The 25,415-nt window shown below is 41.2% G+C and overlaps 1 protein-coding gene across 16 annotated transcripts; it reads right to left on the minus strand.

Moving 5' to 3' along the window:
- Positions 1-481: 481 nt before the first annotated feature.
- Positions 482-13,741, minus strand: znf740a (zinc finger protein 740a). 16 transcript variants are annotated; one of them, XM_067233664.1, is made up of 21 exons: positions 13,661-13,741; positions 11,814-11,982; positions 11,379-11,561; positions 10,444-10,590; positions 9,766-9,892; positions 9,407-9,490; positions 8,555-8,638; positions 7,836-7,919; positions 7,355-7,438; positions 6,857-6,940; positions 6,376-6,459; positions 5,474-5,557; positions 4,694-4,777; positions 4,168-4,251; positions 3,741-3,824; positions 3,233-3,316; positions 2,678-2,761; positions 2,229-2,312; positions 1,729-1,812; positions 1,187-1,305; positions 482-942 (listed from the first exon to the last, which is right to left on the minus strand). In XM_067233664.1, the coding sequence occupies exons 2-21, from the start codon at positions 11,856-11,858 to the stop codon at positions 769-771; spliced, it is 1,971 nt and encodes a 656-aa protein (XP_067089765.1). In that variant the 5' UTR covers positions 11,859-11,982; positions 13,661-13,741; the 3' UTR covers positions 482-768. The 16 variants fall into 16 exon arrangements, with proteins under 16 accessions (XP_067089765.1, XP_067089793.1, XP_067089813.1 ...); XM_067233692.1 differs by lacking the exon at positions 9,407-9,490; XM_067233712.1 differs by lacking the exon at positions 7,836-7,919.
- Positions 13,742-25,415: the final 11,674 nt, after the last annotated feature.

Genomic DNA, 25,415 nt, shown 5'->3' on the forward strand with positions numbered 1-25,415 from the left:
GAACCTTAGTCAGAGAAAGCTTCCCACTTTTTGTCATAGAAATCTATACATACACTAGTATGTAATAGCTGTGTGGGGGTGAACTTGCAAAGGCTGTCCTATCCTGTGCCACTTCCTGAGTCATCAGCACATCACTACCTTGCAACAAACAGAACATGGTACAGGATACTATGACAGACAATATCCTGTACCATGCCCTTTAAGGATTTCTCCATGCTCAACTGTGGACTGTCCATTTGTATCACTCACTATTCAAGCCCTTGTTTTTACAGGTTTGCCCCATGTACCATTGTCCAGATTTTCTGTAAAAACGGTCATTTCTACATTTTCCAGATATCCTCTGCTGTGTGTTGTTAAATATTCATGTATATATATCCCACTTCATTGCTATGACTTTAGGACAAACTGTAGCCGCCGCCGCCCCCCCCCCCCCCCCCCTCCCCCAAATGCCTTACCTTTCCCCCCAACCCACAAAACCACCCTCAAAGTACCACTAAAACCCCAAACAATGAATCTGAACAATAACAACTTCTTTGTAAAATCAAATAAGTACAAAACAGACCAGAAATGTTATCTAAAAAAACAAAAAAGGAAAGAAAGAAAAAGACAAAACTGTATGTCCCTCTGTCATAAGTAACCTCAGGACTGGAGCTGCAGAATCAGTCTGTGCCAGAGTGTGGCGCCACTAAGCATAGGGCTCAGTGGCAGAGACCATGGGGCCAGTCCTGTCTCTAAGGAGAGGTGGTGGTCATGTGTGGGAGGGGAATGTCAGACTGCAAGCCGACCAGGAGGGGGGTGCAGGGGGCTCCAGGTAGGTGGAGCCGGTGGGGGCTCCTGGGGATATGGGCGAGGCTCACAACATGGCTGGTTCTCCACCTTTGCCACACCACGGCCCTGGCACAACCGCCGATGCCGCAACAGCCGATCGGTCCGTGAAAAGTTCTGAAAACGTACAGTTTATGTAAGGGTGATACAGTAAGACTTTATTCCAAAGCATATGGAAAAAGGAATTCCATGTGTTAATGTAACTTGGTGCACAAAACAGAACATGTAGGCTAATGTGCAGTACATGCTGATGTTAGAAAAGACTAGTGTGGGTGGACATCTGCCTGTGTGGGCGTGGGTTGTGCATGCGCACATGGCAGAAGATGGATATTTATGTGGGACGATCAGAGTATGCTCTTACCTGCTGGCATCTCTCGCACTGATAAGGCTTTTCTCCGCTGTGGACACGCTTGTGTCGCTCCAGATGGTAGCGCTGGATAAACCTCATATCACACATGTCACAAGCAAATGGCTTCTCCCCTGAAAGAGCACACCAACACAAATCTATTACATCATATTCAGTGCTGAACCACAAACTGCATTAAATCAGTCTCACTAGTTACAATCTACTGGGTATTCTATATCTAAAAATGAAGGAATGCAAAAACATATCTAATGTGAGCCAGTCCAAGAAAAGGAACAATGCATGGTAAGAAACTACTCTAACATTTTGAGATGTCTTCTCATCAACTCATTATGTGTAGCTCAGAGTGGAATCTCAGATTTTCATATCAAACTACCAAACTGGATGCCCCTGGAAAGTGTAATTTGATAGTTTGAGGCTGGTTCAACATCCCATCAAATGACTTGACAATCCAAACTCGAGTTTGTGGTGGTCTTGTAAAATTTGTTTTAGTCAGAGAGCTTTTCTGAGTGATAGGGGTATGGTGAATGGACGCATACCCGTATGAGTGTGGCTGTGTCTCTCCAGATGGTTACGCTGAATAAACCTCATGTCACACATGGAACAAGCATACGGCTTCACCCCTACACACAGAGTAATATATTAGCCCTCTCTCCAAAAGATCACAACACATACAAACCTAGCATTACAGTTAAATTATCTTGAGATGTAGCCTAACCTTGGAATTATGTGTGCTTTTTGCTGCTTTATTGTTTTAATAGAAGTTGAGAGGCTGAAGAGTTACCAGTACATGCAATTCTGACTCGAACAACATTACAATATACACACTAGGAGCTAACCAAGAAATACATGTAAGTATCCCCAGAACATTGATCCTAGACTGCTGTAGGTAATCTGCCCCCTGGCTTACAATCCAAGCCTAAATATTGCCTCTAGCCTTTGACATTGAACTAGCTTCTCTAAAACTCAGACTGGCGCTAGACACGCAGCTACGTATAGACTACAAAATGTGAGAGGGGTCTGCTGAGCTGAGCCATACCCGTATGAGTGAGGCTGTGTCTCGACAGGTGGTAGCGCTGAACAAACCTCATGTCACACATGGAACAAGCGTATGGCTTCACTCCTGAATGACCAGAGCATCAACTTATTATTGCTGCCCAACTTCCTTAATCCAATTAAGTCTGTATGACATGCCTATGCAAAATTGATGGTTTACAACCACAGATGTCAATTATAATGCCTTGCAGGGGGATATACAATTTTTTAACTTAATTTCATCCGAATTAAAAACAAATTTGGATGGATATTTTCTAAGCTTTAGTCCACAACAACACATGACATGAGCTGATGACATCACCTGGCTGTGTAGATCAGTTTCAATATGCTGTATATTTATATAAAACTGGCATTTAAATTTGTCCAAGCCCTGTGCACAGGGGGTTGGGTTAATCCTGATCTTAGTTACGGGTACAGTAGGCGTGTGCATACCCATATGAGTGAGGCTGTGTCTTGCCAGGTGGTAGCGCTGAAAAAACCTCTTGTCACACATGGTGCAAGCGTAAGGTTTCACTCCTACACACACAGAGCAGCAATGTATCATTACTGTGCATCACTGCCCACCAAAGTACTCAAACATTGGTCTAAGATTCTGCAATTATTGGTTATTAACCACTGATGCCAATTCATGCAATACATGAAATTTACATGAACAAAATCTCGATTATGAATGCAACTCGTCTAGGTGTTTTTTGTGGATGCTTGAACACAGCCACAACACACTGAACTAACATACTCTACTTACGAGACTTGTGAAGGCTTGTAGCCAACACAAACACTGCAAAATCGGAGGGATTACATGCTATTGGATTAACCTTCAACATCTAAAATGCGCAACTAACAAATATTTCCTGAACAGAAGCTACATGGAAGACTCACATCTAATGTCAATGTTTGGTTTGCCTACATTGGAGAGTTAATCACAGAAACAATCTTCAACTTTCCTCCCTAATTACTAAATGAGGGGTACGGTGAACGGACCCATACCCGTATGAGTGAGGCTGTGTCTCGCCAGGTGGTAGCGTTGAAAAAACCTCATGTCACACATGGTACATGCGTACGGCTTCACTCCTAAATGACCAGAGCATTCATTTATAAATCTAATTAATTCATCTAGCTGTACAACCCATCTATGTCAATGTAACCTACAGCTATGCAAAATTGATGTGTTATTAACCACTGAAGTCGAGTACATTAAATACTTTACAGTGGATCGACAACAATAAAGTTTACTTGGCTCAAATCAGTGTTTCTAATTGTTTTCGTAGATTTAGTCCACAACACCACATCACGAGCTGATGATGTCAACTGGCAATAATATTACAAGCCCTGGCCAAAGTGCTTTTCATTGGATGTCATTATGTAAACATTTTAGTATATTTAGATACATATGATCTGTTTTCATTAGAACATGGGGACTGTTTTACTAATTCTGCCAAACCAGGTTTTGGGTTAATCCTGATCTTAGTTACGGGTACAGTAGGCGTGTGCATACCCATATGAGTGAGGCTGTGTCTTGCCAGGTGGTAGCGCTGAAAAAACCTCTTGTCACACATGGTGCAAGCGTAAGGTTTCACTCCTACACACACAGAGCAGCAATATTTCATTACTAAGCCTAACTGTCCAGCCCCTTAAAGTCTTCAAACATTAGGCCTGGCTGCTATTATTGGTTATTAACCACTGATGCCAATTCATACACAGTATTCACAATACTCTAGGTAAATAATTGTTTTTTTAAGAAACAAAAGTCCAAATAAATACTCATATCACAAACTCAACACTATGCATGAGCTTATGTTACATTGTAGTAATGCTTGTATGTCAATATTCTCCTTTAAAAAGTGTGCTTGTGATAAACAATCTAGCCTACTACTTTGCTCCCTAACATCTAAGTGAGAGGGGTACGGTGTGCGGACGCATACCCGTATGAGTGAGGCTGTGTCTCGCCAGGTGGTAGCGCTGAACAAACCTCATGTTACACATGGTGCAAGCGTACGGCTTCACTCCTAAATGACCAGAGCATTAGTATATCATTTTTTTTTTATTATTGTTTTTTTTTTTTTTTTTTTTTTTAGGTTTCATGCTCTTCCAATAATCCATGTTAAACACATATATGCTAAATTGATAGGTGGTTAATAACCAATGCTAATCCATGCATTTACTTACAGGGGATTTTCAAATATTCAGTGAATATAATTACTTTCACCAATTAAAATTGTGCTTTTTAAGCTTTTTACACAATCCACAACCACAACACATCACATGAGCTGATGATGTCATCTGGTGGTAAAAGTACAATTCCATCTTTTCCATTAGGGGAAAGGTGGTCAGATATAAAATATAATACATATTTCACCTGGCCCATATAAGTATGAACACATAAGGCCCATATCCTGCTAACCCTGTATACTGGGACCAGGTGTATCAACAAGGTGAGCGGGTGCATACCCATATGAGTGAGGCTGTGTCTCGCCAGGTGGTAGCGCTGAAAAAACCTCTTGTCACACATGGTGCAAGCGTACGGCTTCACCCCTACACACACAGAGCACCAACTTCAGCATCATAAAAGTTCTTCAACTGCCAAAAACGATCGAATTAAACTTTACTAGGCTACTTGAACTTGAAACAAGTTTAGTAAAGTTGCTTTGTTCACCAGCCAGTGCCATTAATTAGACTAGATTTGAATAACCAATCAACGCAACGCAAACAAGGCAATTCAGAAAATCTGCAGAAAGTGAGTTGACCACAGGCAAATTATTTCGCCAATGTGTCCCCAAATAGCTTTTAATCAACGCGAGTCAAAATAGTTATGGCCAGGTTAAAAAATTTGAAGGTAATGCTGGTGGACATCCGGGTTCACGTCATGCTATTCATATGAATATTGACAATTTTAGGCAGTTGGAATACATCTGAGTACATAAAATACATTGCTATAACTGATGTTACCATGGTATTGCATGTCTAACTTCTTGATGTACTTAATGTGCTACGTATACAGCTCTGAAAGCTTATGCCAAACAAACATTGCCATTACTCCAACATGACTACTAAACTGATTGCTCAATACAAATTACTCAAACAATACAAACTCGAGTTTGATGTAGCCACTATTATTTATCTATCTAGTCCCATAAAGTGGTGGGGTTGTGAATCTGACCTCATGCACTGGTGGGCCTCATGCATGTTCAGACTGATGAAAGTGAAGGGCATTTAAAAAGAGAAGCATACCTGTGTGAGTGAGGCTGTGTCTCTCCAGTTGATACCGCTGAATAAACCTCATGTCACACATGGAGCAAGCATACGGCTTCACACCTAAACATACACAGAACATAACTTTAGCCATTTTTTGGTATAATTTTCAAAGCATACATTTGTTGATTGTCCTAACCTACACATTTGCTGTATTTAACTCTGAACAAAAAAACTCAACCAATTGCAACACATTTAGCATGTTCAAGTTGCCCCTGTTATCAAGGACGATACACAGGCAGATAATCTGTGTATTGGTCACAATAACAAGGGCATGACACCCAAAAAACTACGTTTGTAAGACGTTAAATGGCAATGAGTCAAAATCTTACACCACCGGTTGTGTTAGTTCAAGTTTTAACAAGACATGTAAACCAAACAAATGTGAAACAGTGCATCTTTCACATTTAATTGGAGTTTAGGTATGCGGCTTGATATAGCTAGCACAGGGGTCTTTTGAGTGTCATGTACCTTTAAATTTGACATTTGTTTAAAAATGCTGGCCAGTAATAAATAAAACTTCTCATTTAACATCTGCTGTCATTGTTGAATGTATAATACATCTTTAAACATCAGACACAAACAATTATTTGAACAGTAGTTTCCAACAAAGCCATATTTCGTATGTACAAATTGTCAATGGGAAGGCATGTACCCAAACAAGAAAATTACTATCTTACCTATATTGATCTAATGTTATAAGACACTATGGGCTATCATCAAGACGCAAGAACATGTGAGACAATGTGAGAATCCACCAGATTAAAGTGTTGGAGGTTTATTTAAAGAATAAATAAGTGCTACGAAAATGTCCTTTAAACTGACAGAACTTTACTAAAGAGAGGATTTCAGTAAGGTGGGAACAGTTAGTAGACCCATACCCGTATGAGTGAGGCTGTGTCTCGCCAGGTGGTAGCGCTGGAAAAACCTCATGTCACACATGGAACAAGCGTATGGCTTCACTCCTAAACGCATACAGTACCAAATTTTAGAATCCCATGAACTGTGTACACATAACATTTGTACATACATTGTCAATTTTACTGTGGTTTATATTGCGTCTAACATAGCCTTTGAAATAAACACAAAACTCAAGGGACCAACCCGTCTCCCTACACCATGCGAAATAAAGGTGACAGACCCTAAACTCATCAAAACAGTTATATGATGCATCACCAATCAAAATCACTGCCATTCCAAATTCTCATGGAGTACATATTCCTAATTCTCATGGAGTACATATTCCTATGTGAGGATACCTCATTTATTAGGGCAGACAATTAACACCTTGTGCACTGCGTGAATTAAGTGATCCTTGGGTATTTTGTAATGTAGGAAAGAGGGGTAAGGTAAGACGCATACCCGTGTGAGTGAGGCTGTGTCTTGCCAGGTGGTATCTCTGGAAAAATCTCATGTCACACATGGCGCAAGCATATGGCTTCACCCCTACACACACAGAGTATCAACTTTAGTAAAGCTCTGCACACAACAGGACTCAAGCCAACCGGGTCATAGCGGTGTCCCCTTGTAAGCTGTTCTGATAACACAGGACCAGCCCCATCAGTGGCTCCAATCGAACCTCTGACTACACAATGTTACACGCAAGACAATTTAATAGCAATTTGCCATTCAATTATTTCAATGCAGGAATGGCAAGACATTGGCCAGATCAGAATAAGACATTAATCAAGGATTTTGCTGGAATATTAGGCCATGGATACAAAAACTCAAAGGTTTACTAAGACAACGCCAAAGTTTTTGAGATGTCAGTAAACTAAATAAAGAACCACCACTAGATTAATAACCCTTTGGTAGCATGTCTATCAGGCTTCTGTGACAACAGGGGTACAGGAAGCCTACCCGTATGAGTGAGGCTGTGTCTCGCCAAGTGGTAGCGCTGGAAAAACCTCATGTCACACATGGAGCAAGCGTATGGCTTCACCCCTACACACAGAGTATAAAACATTAGCTAGCCACCACCAACAAGTTGGTTTAGCACATCATGAAATAAAAAGTTGTTCACAACCACAAAGATTTACCACGCAATGGAGATATAGCCTAAAGACCTACAGGTTAACCCATTCAGTTTCTGGGCAGCTTCTAATAATAAACCTAGAAAACAATGATGATGATATGAAAATGTACTGGGTTTTCATAAATTGAATCTAGCCGTCAGCAGGTAAATGTAAACGCACCATTCATCATTGAATGTGTTCAAAAACCCTATAAACTAAGACGGGTTCGGTTCGGAATTTGTGCCAACTGAATCCTTTGATTCCAACTGAAGTGAAAACTCTCCAAGATGCAGGATGTGTACAGGCTATAATAGGCGGACGCATACCCGTATGAGTGAGGCTGTGTCTCGCCAGGTGGTAGCGCTGGAAGAACCTCATGTCACACATGGAACAAGCGTATGGCTTCACCCCTACACACACAGAGTTATACATTAGCTAGATAGTCCCAATTATATTACAAATGCTTGAACTTCCATGAGCAATATAAATGTTTGTTAAGTGTCACAAAGGACTTTCTTAAAGATGATGGTTATCAATAAACTACAGCCATGTACACAAATACATAAACATGCTTCTTTTGTTAAGCCAGGGAGAAATAAACATGTTCTCAAAATAGCAACAAAACCTAAATCTTTGACTTTTTCCGCAAAAATGAATCCCTGGTAAATCCGTAATTTCTTCTTCTACCCTTACATTCTAGTGGCACCACAAACAATCTTCAAGTACTAAAGCTTGGACATTAAAGGACTATTTCCATATCATGCAGAACTTGCTGTAGCATTTAAATGCCTTATGATAGGAGATTTTGTCAAGGGCTAGGTGGCTTCAACTATAACTGCCTTTAATGCACATTAAGGTTGGAAAGTTTCTTAATAAATGGTAACCAAAATCTTTGTCCAACAAGTACTTGAATATCTTATAGACATATCCTTTAGGGGCTATCAAACTGTTATGGAAGACATCAGTTCAACATACACTCAACATATTTTTCTGAGTGGAGGGGGGCTTGTTTAATGTGAGATGGGTACGGAAAAAGGACGCATACCCGTATGAGTGAGGCTGTGTCTCTCCAGGTGGTAACGCTGGAAAAACCTCATGTCACACATGGAACAAGCGTACGGCTTCACCCCTACACACACAGAGCACAAGAATATTAGCTATTCAGTCTACACAATCGAAATTGTTTTTTTTCTTTTATATATATTATTTGCTTTGTACGGTTATTGATTACATTATGAAGAATGGACCTACGTTGCCATTGAGAAGCAATTGATCTAATCTCCTAATAATAACAAATAAGATCAAATCTAAATGAAATGCTAATAATTGAAGCTCACATATCCATGGGGATATATTTCACATGTTCAGTACAGACGAGAAGTTTATGACACAGATTACTTACCGATACTATGTTTAATGTTTCTTTTAGACAAGCAATAACAGACAAGGATTTCAGACTACAACGCAGGAATAAGCCACGATACAGTAATGCATTGTGCAGGAGTGAATGTGCTTTTTAATAAAGAAAGTACGTCAAACTAAGTCTAAATACGTCATAGTCCCTTGATGTCCATGCGGTTACCTGTTCTCCCAACCAAACCATATGAAACAAAAGCTACATATAAACTGTAATGATGACTTGTAATAACTTGCATCTCTGCATGTTTTCTGTGTACCTCTAGGTTTAACTCTGATAATCACAAATAGGCCAAGAAATAGACCTGTCCTTTGCACTTTCACTGGTGTTGGGGGACCCATTTGTATCTATTAGGACTCCTTGCCTTCACATGGTGGGTGGAGATTAAAGTAATTTTGGGCTTTGTTGGAAATTACTGTCCAATGACAAATAGAACTCTAGGAAACTTTAGTGAGATGGGTACGGTAAGATGACGCATACCCGTATGAATGAGGCTGTGTCTCTCCAGGTGGTAACGCTGAATAAACCTCATGTCACATATGGCACAAGCATACGGCTTCTCCCCTAAACCGAAGAGCACCAGTTTTAGTCAATGGTCCCCACAGTGAACACCAAGAAACTGTGAGGCAAAAGCTGACACCAAACAAGCTCTTCAGGAGGCCATTTCAAAATCTTTAAATTGATGCACACTCCTTAAGAAACCACCCATAACTTAATCCATACTGGTGTTTTCTGATGGCCTCTGACTGAGCATTTACTTACTAAATCAGGCATTTTTCTTTTCTCTAAATTGTAATCGTACACCTAAAGAAGCTGGTCGTGGGGATTTGGACACATACCTGTATGAATGAGGATGTGTCTCTTCAGGTGATAGCCACTCCTAAATGCTCCATAACAATGATCACAGATGAAATTTTTCTGCACTTTGGATACTGGACAGTTACCATTCTCATCAACAACCACCACCTACACAGGACAGGAAAGGATAGAGGTGTGAAATACACCCTAAAAAGCTAAGCATCACATACACAGATTCTAACTAACACTAAGATAATGACAAAGTAATGGTAATAGCTTTGTTTTTTTTATAAGAAATAGCAGTCAAGCAGTCATCGTTATAAAGCTATATGAATCCACATTCTTTTGTTAAGTGTTGGGCCTTTTAAGTGCATAAACTCTACATAAGGGTTAACGCCCTCACACCCCCCATGATACAGCTCCCCCTCTTGTGCACACAATTGCAGTTATTGTGCTCCTCTCCCCTCACGTCCCCTCCCCCTCTTTCCTCTCCAGAGACCCCCACCCCCCCTACATCTCCCTGAGCTCCTCCCCCCACCCCCACACAAACAAAATGTGCTCAATGGAAGGCACCGACTTAACTACAGGCATAAAAAGTCTGTCTTCGTCCAAAGAACTGTACAGACCCATCCACCCACCAAGTTCAGAACACATAAATACTTGTGCAGTTAGAACAAAGCCAGAGTTAATTGAATACTTGAATATTCATGGTTACTGACCTTGCCTCCCCGTCCATCCTGCTCTCTCACTTTACAGGGTGTTCCAGATTTCCTGTTCTTCTTTTTTAGCTGCATCTCCTCATTGGCCCTCATCTCCTTCTCATCCAGCAAGCGGGGTGCATGAAAGTCACCCTCCTTCCGAATGAGCTTTCATCACAGATGGAAGAGAACACTTAAACTACAGTCTCACTCTTTTCTGATAGCTAAATAATGTTACTATGCAGATCTGTATGTAAAATCTGTTACAAAATGTATCACAGTGGTTGATGATATGAAACATTTTTTTATTTACAATCTTGACTAGCGTATTTTTCGGAAAACAAGCCACATTTTCTATAAACCGCACCCCACCAGAATGGGAGCTTTGTGTTTGTAAATCTGATTATAACCCGCCCTGGAATATATGCCGCACTTGATGCAAACAATGATACCAAGCAATGCACAATATTTTAGATATAGTATAAGTTTAGCTAGCTTGCAAATCCTGAGGATAACCTACCGAAGTTGAATTAGCCAATGTCATTAGCGATGCTAGCTAACGTTGGTTTGCTAGCTGTATATAACATTTCACTGGGTCTTGCAGCTGTTTGATTTACTGACATTATGAAATGTTATGTGCCATTTGCCTACTTTAGCAAATCACTATTTCCAAGCCCTGATAGTTTAACTTCGACGACACAGTAAATAATTCCTCTTTCAAGTAATAAGCCCCCGTTCAAGTGTTGAGCATTAAATTAGCTGCATTGTCTGTAGAGATCTTGGGACGAAGCCACTTTTTTGTTCTAAAACCGGGCTATACAGCACTTCGAAATATAAGCCGTACAACCACAATAAAACTGTAAAATTGGGGTACAAACCGCGGTTTTATTTCCGAAAAATACGGTATATACACCCCAACATGAGTGCAAGAGAAGAATTAGTGTTCAAAATCTAACCAAGGGGGGACAGCTCATCCCAGACGGCAGGATCATGTGGCTCTGAGGCCCACGGTCAGGGCCTTCCCTCTGGGGCGGTCCATGGCCAAGTGGGGTCATCATTTTCTTGGGTGGACCGGCCATGGAGCTCGCCTGCATCAGGGCCATGCTTGAGAGCACGGCCTCACAGCCAAGCAGCCCCGCCTGGAAATTAATTAGATGGTTGAGTTGAGGAAAAGCTTTGGTATTGTAAATCAAACTTCAGAATGATGAAGCCTATTATAACCAAGGTGTTATGTTAAGGAAAATCAAAAGTATGTGAGTTTGTGATAAAACTTAGACAAAGTTTCAAACGTATAGAATATCACTACATAAAACGACAACATCCTGAGTGACATGTTTGCATTAATGTAAATATATTTTGGAGCTTTAATTTTTCTCGATAGGAAAACAAACCCATTTCATATGGTCGCGGACTGAGCTGCTGGGCAGGTGTGACATTGCAGTGGGAACGGTGTATGTGAGGGCAGGGACAGGATAGGGGATAAGGTCATCCAGTGATCCGTCAATCAGGATGGTCGGTCTGACGGGAGGCCACACCCACCTCACTCATCTAGCACTAAAACTGAGGAAGGGGAGGATGTAGATAAAAAACGGGGAAAAAAACATTCCATGACAATAACAAGTTTTACACTAAATCTTGATGCATATTCGTAATGTTTATGTGACTTATTCATGTATCCTATCAGTTCAGCGATTTTGTCTACATCAAACGTTCAGGTTTCCATGTATTTAAGATGTCCTCGTCAGCCAAATGCATGGTCTATATTTAAACCATATACCTTCCCAACTTATCACAACACACAATTAAGTTATTGACGAAATACAAAAAAATATATAATATACTCGATGAGTAATCTTTGATATTATCATATCTTACGTTATAATTAAAATGCCACGTTGAAGCTTTAAGATCCTAGAATACTAGCAAGTAGACCAATGCTCATCACCTCACAAGGGCAACACGAAGACAAGCCTAATGATATGAAAATGCCGTTCCATGAGTAAAATGTAACCTAGCTTACCTACGTTACGAAGCTATAACACCACATTATTCGGTGACGGGAGAAATGTCAAACAGATTTTGTGATAATAAGAATATTGTACACTTGTCTTGTTTGTAATTACATGGGCTTTACTTTTGCTTGCGAACAATGCAGCCAAGCCAGACTAGCTACAGCTAGCTTAGCTAGTTGGTGTGCCGGAAACATTGATGACCAGACTAGGTCTCCAAACCGTTGCCACCATTAAACTCAATTTAGCTACCTCTGAATATTGTTAACATGTTAAACTAGCTATATGACTAAATACATGTGCAATTCTTACATAGACCGATACTGTGGTGGAAACAAAGCTAGCTATAAAGAAAATGTGGACAAATCTCGATGGCACGAGTGCCATGATGAAAGCACAGCTCTCTAATTAAAAAGGCATTCGCCATTGGCTTCGAACAGCACCACCGACATATGTAGCCTAGCTAACTAGCACTATCGTTCGCAAAAGGACTGCAAATGGCAATTTTTTGTTATTAAAAATAAACTACAAGCTAACGTTAGCATTTATCTACCAACTGAGAGAAGGATATGGGCTGTGTAGCTAGCACCAGTTAGCTAGACTACTAAAACGTCGTAAGAAGTGGTATGCTCCTATATTACGATTTTTTAAGTCCGCCAATTAAACCCAACATTTTACAGTTTGAATGCAAACAAAAAAACGTTGTACTGTACGAAACCAAAGGCTAGAGTGTAGATTAATTTGCTTGGTACTTTAGTGAATAGTGACTGTATTGTAGGTAGAGCTAGCTAGCTAGCCTCCAATCTAACGTTATCCCACTAGCTAGTCTACTGTAGCTAGCCTGTGAGCTATAAGGGACTAGCTAGCTCTATATAACATTAAAAACAAGATTGGCTATAGCTAGGGAGCACGGCCTTTGATATCACTTGCTGAAATGGCACTGAGGTTTTTTTTCTCTCAGCCTCAGAAGATATTAATCGCTTATAGTACAGACAATACGCGCTATCCCTTCCGGCCTGTCTGTTGTGTCTGTGTAAGTGCTACAGCTGCTACTACTAGCGAGCTAGCATTAGTAAGCTAACTGCTCGCTTGTGCTTCTCGTAGGAGTCGTAGGAGCATTTGAGGATGTAAGGCCAGGGTTTTAAAAATACTAATTTCTTCAATTATAATGCTAAAGACACGGATGATCGACCTGTGCAATATCAAAATGTATATGGATGTTGAGTTACCTAATATGTTCTCTCGTCGATCTTTTTTTTTTCTCGAAGCCCGTCGCCTGTGTTCCGATATCTTTCGTTTACAAACACAGGAAACGCTACCGGACGTGCTCTTCGAGGAGAACCCTGTCATGCGATTGGAGAGAGAGCTTGTGAACGTCAACCATGTTGGTGAAGAGCAACTAGCCTACTCCATTTTGGTTATGGAAGTCTGAATAGCTCAAGCAGTGTCTGTGATGCCTTTTAGTGTTTTAATATTTAATATACATTTTAATAATTATATTTCATTATCGACCCACATTTTAGGAGTTATGTCTACATTTTATATGAGTAGCCTAAATATGAACAACTACTTCTACCATCTGATTAATATTTGTTTGTCATAGATAACCAAAAAGAAGCTGTTTTGTCTAGACTGTTTCTGTAGCCTAGGTTGTACATAATATTATATAGGCTTGGCTAATTGAAACAATTAACTTGGTATCTATGACATTGCTTTTATTTAGGCAATGCAATTCCCCGAATTGACAGGCGTAGCGCGCATAGTTACTTGATCGCTTTCATTGAGTAAGCCATATTTGTCAGAACGGTCGGGATATTATCCTGTTCATGCTGTATTCCATAAAAGTAGGCTATGCTTGTGATTTTGACTCTTGAATTGAATACTTGTCATATTTAACGAAGACAAGGCTATCATCCGCTCTCCTGTGATGTATTTGTATTCCCTTTATGACTAAATACATTTGGGTGAATTGAGTCTCATCTTTAATAGGCTAGTTCTATAGTTTTAAAGAGACTTCCCAATAAGTTACTGTAGGCTATATAAATTCAGGTCAATGATAATAGGCCTACTATTGAGCAGTGGTTCTCAACCCTGGCCTTCAAGTAGCCTACCCCCTGTCCTGCATGTTTTAGATGTTTCCCTGCTCCAACACACCTGATTCAAATGAATGGGTCTTTATCTAGTTATGCAGAAGGCTACTAACGACCATTCATTTGAATCAGGTGTGTTGGAGCATGCAGGACAGGGGGTACTTGAGGACCAGGGGGGTATTCGTCGTAGCTCGCTAAGCGGTTTAGCAAGCTAATTTTCAGGCTAAAATAAAAAACGCCCCTCTTTTTGGTTCGTGGAAGCAACTTACGATAAATCACCATAGTAACATATCAATTAGCACTAACCTGCTCCAGACCAGGCTAACGTAAGTGTAGCTGGATAAGCTTGCCACACCCCCGGAAAATAACATGGCAGCTCCCTTTTTGAGAGACCCAGTTGACCAAGGAGCTATATTTTAGTTCGATTAGCTTTCCATACCAATAGAGTTCTTCGCGATTGCCAAGATCCTTTATTTCACACGGATGAGTTCTTGTTTGAGCGATATCGATTCAGCCGACAAGGACTCATTTATTATTTGCAAGACCTTCTCGGGCCATACATTGCAAATATCACACGCCGCAGCAAGCTTTATGCTTTATTATGAGCTTATGCTGCTGTATGTGAATATGTAACGCTATGTTTTACGAAATGTCTTGTCTTATCTGTTGTGCCTGTGCTTTTTATATGTTTCACTGTGGGAGAGTGGGAAACGTCATATCGATTCCTTTTTATGTCTTGACATGTGAAGAAATTGACAATAAAGCTACTTGAAACTTTAACTGTTCTTCAGACTGCATAGCCTTGAGGTTTTTTGCGTCAGGTAGGCTATAGGCTACATTTTTATACAGTATAGGCGATGCAGAAAACATTGGCAAAGCCGCAGCATGCGTTGCTGTAAGAAAAGTGTACTTGGCGCTTAACCAGCTGATGAATCAATTCATCATATTCCCTGGCCATGTCCCAGTCAATTAAATCAAAGAGGGATTTACACATAGGCCTACATGCACATATATAGTAGGCCTACATGATATAAGCGCAGTATATCCTCATAATTGTCTATGAATTCGTATCAATTTCTTTGGCCTTGTTTATATCTAGCCTACTTATTCTGAGAGTTGAGATCATGATTTTCGCTAGCAAGATCTCATTCGATTATTAATTTCCATTAAGCCTATACCAGCAGGCACATTTAAAGAAATGTGATCTGATTGATTGGGGTAATGAGGCACTTAAAATGAGCCTATACATTTCCCCAAAACTTTCGCATTTAGCTTATTGGCAATTTCTTGCCAAGCTGCTTGTCTTGCTCTGGCAGCGGTGGCGGTGTTTGACTTAGCCATGATAATATACGCTTATTGTCTTATAGAGACTCATTATAATAGTTTGCTCGGATGGCGAGAATAGCCTATCACCGCTCTCTCTTTCGTATTTTCCGCCGTCATAACGTTAGAAAATCACGGTTTTGGTGATCGACCTTTCCTGCCTTTTGAAGTAGGACGTGCACGTGCAATTTCCCTGATAAGTTTAGCCTGATTGAAATTAACCACATGATTTGGATGCGGATCAGCCGTTGACGAACCGATATTTGCTATTCTCACTCATCTCGCTAATGTTAACGGGCTAAAGGGACAATTGATTAACTTAGCTTCAACCCTTACGACGAACGGGGCCCAGGGTTGAGAACCACTGATTTAGAGTATTTAGTAACGTGACTGTTTTTGAACAATTTGCAATACATTTAATGAGCGTTTATACAAATGTGTAAATGTGGCTCACTTTGGTAAGTGGGTTTGAATCCATCTGAGCCCAGGGATGAAGTTTGTACATCGTGTTGGGGTTTGAGTCCCACACCGCCTTCAGATGCTGTTTGTAAATCGCTTAGTGTAAAAACATCGGCTAAATAAATAAATGTAAAACATTTAGACAAAACACTCATTTTAAAACGTCTGAAAACTAGCCATCATCTGCTGTCTATTGCTGTTTATGCCCTTAACAATGTAGATAGGAGAGTACCATTAGACCTTCACTGCAATAAGTTTGATGACTAATGAAATTAATACTGTATAATCTCATTACTAATTACTTTTCATGTTTTTTTTGCTTGCACTCTAGATGGCGCTCTTGGCAGGAGATAGAGGGAAACTGCACTTGTGATAGTAAACATAAGGAAATGAGTACTGGAGCAAAGGGTTGAGCACCTGGGCCCCGTTCGTCGTAAGAGTTGAAGCTAAGTTAATCAATTGTCCCTTTAGCCCGTTAACATTAGCGAGATGAGTGAGAACAGCAAATATCGGTTCGTCAACGGCTGATCCGCATCCAAATCATGTGGTTAATTTCAATCAGGCTAAACTTATCAGAGAAATTGCACGTGCACGTCCTACTTCAAAAGGCAGGAAAAGGTCGATTACCAAAACCGTGATTTTCTAACGGTATGATGGCGGAAAAGATGAAAGAGAGAGCGGTGATAGGCTATTCTCGCCATCCGAGCAAACTGAGTCTCTACGAAGATAAGCATATTATCATGGCTAAGTCAAACACCGCCGCTGCCAGAGCAAGCAGCTTGGCAAAACATTGCCGATAAGCTATTAATGCGAAAGTTTTGGGGAAATGTATAGGCTCATTTTAAGTGTCTCATTACCCCAATCAGATCACATTTCTTTAAATGTGCCTGCTGGCAGTAGGCTTAATGGAAATTAGTAATCGAATGAGATCTTGCAAGCAAAAATATGGATCTCAACTCTTTCAGAATAAGTAGGCTTGATAAAAACAAGGCCAAAGAGTATCTTAATTCGTATCAATTAGATACTCTTTGGCCTTGTTTTTTAAGTCTAGACACTTATGAGGATATATGTAGGCTACTGAGCTTATATCATGTACTATACATGTGTATATGCATGTAGGCCTATGTGTAAATCCCTCTTTGATTTCATTGACTGGGACATGGCCAGGGAATATGATGAATTGATTCATCAGCTGGTTAAGCGCCAAGTACACTTTTCTTACAGCAACGCATGCTGCGGCTTTGCCAATGTTTTCTGCATCGCCTATACTGTATAAAAATGTAGCCTATCCCTGACGCAAAAAACCTCAAGGCTATGCAGTCTGAAGCACAGTTAAAGTTTCAAGTAGCTTTATTGTCAATTTCTTCACATGTCAAGACATAAAAAGGAATCGATATGACGTTTCCCACTCTCCCACAGTGAAACATATAAAAAGCACAGGCACAACAGATAAGACATTTCCTAAAACTTTCCTAAAGCTTGCTGCGGCGTATGATATTTGCATATACGGCCCGAGAAGGTCTTGCAAATAAATGAGTTCTTGTCCGCTGAATCGATATCGCTCAAACAAGAACTCATCCGTGTGAAATAAAGGATCTTGGCAATCGCGAAGAACTCTATTGGTATGGAAAGCTAATTGAACTAAAATATAGCTCCTTGGTCAACTGGGTCTCTCAAAAAGGGAGCTGTCATTTTATTTTCCGGGGGTGTGGCAAGCTTATCCAGCTACACTTACGTTTGCCTGCTCTGGAGCGGGTTAGTGCTAATTGATATGTTACTATGGTGATTTATCGAAAGTTGCTTCCACAAACCAAAAAGAGGGGCGTTTTTTATCTTAGCCTGAAAATTATCTCGCTAAACCGCTTAGCGAGCTACGACGAATACCCCCCTGGACACAGTTGTCATGTCAACTGCACACTTTGGTGTTGAAACAGGGATGGTCCCAATGGCCATGTGGCTGTGTTAGGCAATAGAGAACTGCTATTTATAACTCAGTACAGACTGGTAGGTACACAGTACACGAGTCCTGAAATATATTTTGCCATCAATCCAGAATCCAGAATATTTTATTTTGTTTTTAACTTCCTGCAGATTGCATATTTGTGATGTTAATAGTAGGCATACCTTCTTGAAAACATACGTTTTATGAATTTAGGAAAACCTGAGGTCAGAGAGCTTTGTATGGAGTCAGGTGGCTGAGCGGCTAGGGAATGTGGCTAATACTCAGAAGGTTGCTGGTTCGATTCCTGGCCGTGTGTATGAAATGTATGTAAAAGTGGTTTGAAAGTTAATCACAGCCTCGGAGAAAGTGGACATGAAAGGAATACAATTATTGCAATCAATGTATATGTAACGGTGTGAAAACCGTGAAACTCAATCACTCAGGTATTTAGCAGGCCACCCGCGTCAACAAAGAGCTAGCTTTTCTTTGGCGTAGTTTGTAGTGGTCGCGCTTGGCAAGTCGGAGGTCGAGCGTTCGAATCCCGTGAGTGGCGAACGATACCTTGTCGTGACAGAGCGTTGCTTCGTCTGTTACATACCGTCACATATACATATATACAGTATCTCACAAAAGTGAGTACACCCCTCACATTTTTGTAAATATTTGATTATATCTTTTTCTGTGACAACACAATGTAAAGTACTGAATGTAGCTTGTATAACAGCCTACAAGCCTATAAGATACTGTATATATATATATATGTGTGTGTGTTATATTATGGAAGTGCCAGTATTGACATACAAAGTGAACAAAACAGATCCCAAAATAGATCCCTGAGGTATTCCTCTTTCTTCCTCTTTCTAACTTAATTATGTAATTATAACAGACATTGAAATGAAAGTAAAATATTCCAAAACTAGTACAGGATCAGAGGCAGTGTCAAAAACACTAGTTTTTTTAAAGATACAGGTCAGGAAGAAAATTCTGTCCCAAAATGTTTCTAAATATAATTTTTGTAATGATACTGGGAGGAGGGACATGGGTGACTAAGAATATTGGCAAGTATGCCTATGCATGCTGTAGATGTGTAAGAATTAGGCCTATACTTTTTCAGGTTACCGTATTTTCCGTTCCCAAAATCAACTCATGTAGGCAAGGCACACTCCTGTAGGCTCCAAATGGGAGAAACCTGGGAAACCCATATGGGCCAAACCCATCTGGGTTAACCCATGTGGGGCCTCCATGGAAACTGAGGACAAAAGTGACTGGCCCAGGTGGGCCTCAAGTATCGGCCCAGTTGCAACCCCTTTGGGCCCCATCAGAGTGTTGGCTGCGTCTCGGCAAGGGCCATTCACAACGAAGATCAGAGCTTTCAGCCTGCTACAGCTCAACATTCCGTGTCACGCTGCCAATTCATAAAGAATAAAACGCCTCCACATTTTCTAACTCAAAATAATATTATTACCACGACCTATGACTCATCCTTTCAGTTGAATGGTATAACTTTCTTATATGTATTAGTCAACAACAGGTCTACAGTGAAAGATCATGTTAGGACCATTTTACTGTGAGTCATCCGCTTGTTAGTCAGGTAGTGGAAGTGTGGTTTCATGAACACTTACACCCCTGAGAAATTCTTGGCCGTCATCCAGAATTTACTTTTTTTTTGTCATTAATGGAAAACGGGATTTCAATTTCACTGTAGGACAAATCAACCTAAAAATAATAATTTTAAAACACATTTTAACATGTATCTCCACACTCTGATCCTGACACCCCTGTGTCACCCCTCCCCCCACAAGAGGTTGCACTGGGCCAGGTGAGAGTGCAGTCTAACAGTAACTTACATAGAAGCTAAGGGAACTTATCTTCGATGAAGGCTAGCCCAGTTGGACGCTGGTAAGTTCAGATACCAAGTTAAAAAAAGTAGAATAAGTACAAATATTCAATTGTTTTTGAATTTTAAATTACCTATTTACAGTAGGCAACCTAGCTTACGTTGGTTAGCTACAGTAGTTAGTCTAATCAGCTAGTTCCATTTAAATTCGGTATTTTGGGAAGGCTGACTGTCTTACCAGCTAGTTTAGACAAACGAAATGTTACTTCAGTTTAAAGAGAGTAGCCTAAGGGAGACCGGGTGTAACGCATCACAGGAGACAGGAGTAGACCCAAGCTTAGAGCGCAGATTTATTTAGCAAAGGTACAAAAGGAAGTAGGCTAGTCGTATCCAGTATTCAGGCAGGAGGTCAAAATCCAGAATCAGGTAGAGAAGCGAAGGTACCGACAAGGATCAGACAGGAGGGAACGAGGTCTGGAACAAACAAGGATTGTCAACAAGAGGCCAAACAGGAAATCAGATCAACGCTCAGAATGTGACGTAAACTACACAAGACTTCGCAAGGAACACAAGGGAATCAGGGGTATATATACAGACCAGCTTGATGGGTAACCAGACACAGGTGTGTAGGGATAAGTGGGCAACTCTATCCAAGGAGTGGGCGTGCACAACAGATAGGCAGAAACAGAATGGAACAAACCAACTAGACAGTAAACAGGGGGGGAATTTGGGGTCCAGATTTGAAGGCCTCAGTACTCAGGGGAAGAGGAGCGTTGGATCGTGACAGCATTTTTTGGTAGTTTTGAAGGTCACAGAAACAAAATTGTAACATCAAAATGTTTTCTTTCCCGACCTGCACTCATCTACTATGTTAAAACATCTGAAAATCACAAACTGTTTTGATTTCACTTTTATAGTATCAAAAGTAAAAAAGTGGTCTGTGGACAAAATTGATTATAAAACTGTGTCAGCTAAAGATATAACTTTTATAGACATAGGAATCAGCTATATTTTCATTTAAAATGTGAAAGTTTGTGATGAGTGATGGTAGCTGGATAACATAATTTCATCACAAAGTTGGGTTAAATTTGAGTGGGGTTGGTTGGCACAGTGATTTTGAAGATGTAGGAATTTAATCAAAAAGTGGTAAGACTTGTATTATAGGTGTGATGGTGGAGAGGGGCTACTAGGAGGGCTACTGTTAGGCTACTGTTGGGGTTACTGTCCCTTTTAAATGTTGTCTAATAAGAACATTGTTGTAAACATTCCGGTCTCAAGTCTTTTTGCCTAATCCTGAGGATTAGGAATAGGGTTAGAGTTAATACATACATTCCTTCTAATGAATTGCATAAAACATGTTATTGAATGATTAGTTGGTTAAACTATTCTATTAAATATTCAAATTGTTTCTATTGCTTGCTTCATTTTGTGTAACTACAGCATTTTAACATTGTGCCAACCAGCATGTTGTGTGCCAACCAACCCCGTGATGGGGCTGGTTGGCACAAATGCACATGACTTTAATCACAAATCACCACATTTTAGAAAATATTTGTGTACTTTTAAACATATACATTTATAGCTTAGACCATAACGTTTCATTTGCTTCTGGTTAGAATATTGTAACATAAATGATGCCAGAGAAATAGGCCGGACAGTGAAAAGTGTGCCACACAACCCCCGTCTCCCCTATTACTAATTTAGGCAATTCGGGCCGATCACACAGAGAGCGTATTTTTAAAACATTGCACTTAAAACCACATTGTTTGCTATGGTACGTCAGTACAGCTTTTAAAAAAAATTGTTAGGCTGTGTGTTTTGATTTTGGTGTGCCACCTCAAGATTTTCCCTTGCCCCATCTGGCCAACCCTATGAAACATATCTGGGGGCGCGACTGAATATATACACTATAGCCTGATCTACTCAAAAGACTTGGACGTTAACCCCATATATTTATCTAATACCTTAAATCTATAGTCTCACCAGGATCATTGAAAATGCATTTTCAATTTGCCATGTTCTATTTGTGGTTTGTGATTTATATAATTGCGGGTGTTAGTTTATAGTCCAGGGTTCTCAAGCCTCACGCATTGACCGTGAGACACACGCATTTCAACCAGTTCTCACGCTCTCACGCCACACCTTGTATTTCTCACGCTGAGAAGGCAACGCCAACCAAGTTGTCCAGCTAACGTTGGTGTCACGCATGTGATCTCACTCCAAGCTTTTGATAAAACTCGAGGACCCTGTTTATAATGTACTCTACATACTTTCCATGAGCATGAGGTACATTTATTGATGTTGGTTAGTTAATTTGCACTCGAATACAGGCTTTAAAGTAGGCTATAGTATGCTAAATTGTATTGCTCAATCGTTGGTCAGTCCCTGTTTTCATAGTCTGTAACAGCTAATCTGTCAAGTGTAGCCTACAGTAGTAGCGCGACTGTAATTTACAGTAAGGTATCCTAATTTGAACAGAAAATGCTCTTCGTGAGCGTTGTCTTGTGATGATTTCGGGCACGTGCAAGTGGAGGCACTGTACCACTAGCAACAGTACAGTACAGTTTCGGTTCTAACCGCTACTGGTAAGTTTCAGGCATGTAACACTTTCCTAGTCAAAGTTAGCAGGGGCTGCATTTCATGGCAAGAAAGAATACAACAAGCCTGCCATGAAATGCACCCCCTCTATTGTCTGTTTTGTATATCCCAGCATCAAATGATTCTCACTGTACACTGAGGGGACTAGTATGAGTAACCAGAGTAAGTTTCAGGCATGTCACACTTTCGTAGTCAGAGTTAGCAGGGGGTGCATTTCGTGGCAAGAAGGAATACAACAAGCCTGCCATGAAATGCACCACCTCTATTGTCTGTTCTGTATATCCCAGCATCAAATAATTCTTACTGTACACTGAGGGGAGTAGTATGTGTAACCAGAGTAAGTTTCAGGCATGTAACACTTTCCTGGTCAGAGTTAGCAGGGGGTGCATTTCGTGGCAAGAAGGAATACAACAAGCCTGCCATGAAACGCACCCCCCTCTATTATCTGTTCTGTATATCCCAGCATCAAATGATTCTTACTGTACACTGAGGGGACTAGTATGAGTAACCAGAGTAAGTTTCAGGCATGTAACACTTTCCTGGTCAGAGTTAGCAGGGGGTGCATTTCGTGGCAAGAAGGAATACAACAAGCCTGCCATGAAATGCACCCCCCTCTATTGTCTGTTCTCTATATCCCAGCACCAAATGATTCTTACTGTACACTAATGGGACTAATATGAGTAACCAGAGTAAGTTTCAGGCATGTAACACTTTCCTAGTCAGAGTTAGCGTGGGATGGGAATCAGCACCTCCAAATCTGAGGCCATGGTTATCGACCGGAAAAAGGTGGAGTGCAATCTCCGAGTCGGGGAGGAGATCTTGTCCCAAGCGGAGGAGTTCAAGTATCTCGGGGTCTTGTTCACGAGTGAGGGAAGGATGGAGCGCGAGATCGACAGGCGGATCGGTGCGGCGTCCGCATTGATGCAGGCTCTGCATTGGTCCGTTGTGGTGAAGAAGGAGCTGAGTCGAAAGGCGAAGTTCTCTATTTACCAGTCGATCTACGTTCCTAACCCTCACCTATGGTCACGAACTGTGGGTAGTGACCGAAAGAACGAGATCGCGAATACAAGCGGCCGAAATGAGTTTTCTCCGCAGGGTGTCTGGGCTCTCCCTTAGAGATAGGGTGAGAAGCTCGGTCATCCGGGAGGGGCTCAGAGTAGAACCGCTGCTCCTCCGCGTCGAGAGGGGCCAGTTGAGGTGGCTCGGGCATCTGATAAGGATGCCTCCTGGACGCCTCCCTGGTGAGGTGTTCTGGGCACGTCCCACTGGGAAGAGGCCCCGGGGAAGACCCAGGACACGCTGGAGGGACTATGTCTCTCGGCTGGCCTGGGAACGCCTCGGGGTCCCCCAGGAAGAGCTGGTGGAAGTGGCCGGGGAGAGGAAAGTCTGGGCCTCCCTGCTTAGGTTGCTGCCCTCGCGACCCGACCCCCGGACAAGCGGAAGATGATGGATGGATGGAGTTAGCAGGGGGTCCATTGCATTTACATCAAATGGAAAACAAGGCCTGCCATGAAATGCTCTTCCCCCGCATAGGTTTCTTCCTTTCTACCCCAGCAGCATGTACATTTAATAGCATGCATTTAATACCAATACATGTGTATGTATAGGTTGGACAGGTCTAAAACCAGAATAGTCAATGGTAGGTGGGGGAATATTATATTATGTTATTATTATGGGAGGGGGGGGGGGTAGTAGCCGGTGAAGCCACCTACCTAAAATGAGTTTTGGCAGGTTGGGATGTCTGAAGTAGGCCTATTAGGTCTAGCATATCAATAAACTTTACAGCATAGTTCTTCCAGGTCATACCCATAGAGACTTATATACAGGTCATACCCGCTCATAAATTGGGCCGGTGTTCCGGAAAATTCAGTTCCCCGGTTCCGGCGGTTCCCCCTTCCTTGCCCGTGCGTGAAATCATGACGTTTTCTCTTGTTGCTTGGTTGAGCTGAATGTCAGAATCAGAATTGTGTTTAATCGCCAAGTAAGTTAGCCTGGGTGCCAGCCGAACTTAGCCCCGCCCACAAACAATTTTGGTCGGGAAGTTGGGGAAAAACTATGTCCGAACACGAGCTGTTCGGACCAATCAAATTGTCAGGGCGGGCTTTATACGATGATGGACAGATGATCAACAGTAACGTAATCAACCATGTCACCAAAGAGCACTTGGGTTGAATTCGTTTTCAACAAACAACATACTACGCTTTGCTTTGATTGGTTATAGGTCTATCCAATTAAGCAAAGAGGCATTTTTTTCCAGGTTCAGTTGAACACGCCCCATACTCAACGGAGCGGTATCAGACTCATATTCTGACTAGAATTATGAGTATGACAACGTCAGGCTACAAGTAAGTGGTCACAAACAAGGAATTTACTTTGGTGGGCAGGTGCATACAGTAAACATTTATGTTCCCATCTTAACGCACTGCTTCCTGTCAGACAGGAAGTCTGTGATCCACCTTCAGGTGGAGTCTGGCACGTTCAGCTGGGAGAGCTTGTACCGAAGCAGGGCGGGGATGATGGGTGCTGAAGGCAGAGCTGAAGTCCACAAACAGGATCCTGGTGTAGGATGCTGGGGAGTCCAGGTGCTGTAGGGTGAAGTGGAGGGCCATGTAGGTAAACTGCAGGGTCCCATTTTCTTTCAATGTGATTTATATAATCTAGTTTATAGTGTACTCTACCTACTTTCCATGAGCATGATGTACATTTATTGATGTTGGTTAGTTAATTTGCACTCA

This window comes from Osmerus mordax, chromosome 1 (genome assembly GCF_038355195.1).
Source record: "Osmerus mordax isolate fOsmMor3 chromosome 1, fOsmMor3.pri, whole genome shotgun sequence".
Classification (NCBI taxonomy): Eukaryota; Metazoa; Chordata; class Actinopteri; order Osmeriformes; family Osmeridae; genus Osmerus; species Osmerus mordax.

Excerpts from the sequence above, each read along its gene's own strand:
- znf740a (XM_067233664.1), bottom strand. The coding sequence starts at position 11,858 with ATGTCACACCTGCCCAGCAGCTCAGTCCGCGACCATATGAAATGG. Across the intron at positions 9,893-10,443 it reads AGGATGGACGGGGAGGCAAG|GTGGTGGTTGTTGATGAGAA; the intron begins GTCAGTAACCAT and ends TGTCCTGTGTAG. Across the intron at positions 6,460-6,856 it reads ACACAGCCTCACTCACACGG|GAGTGAAGCCATACGCTTGT; the intron begins GTATGCGTCTTA and ends GTATGCGTTTAG.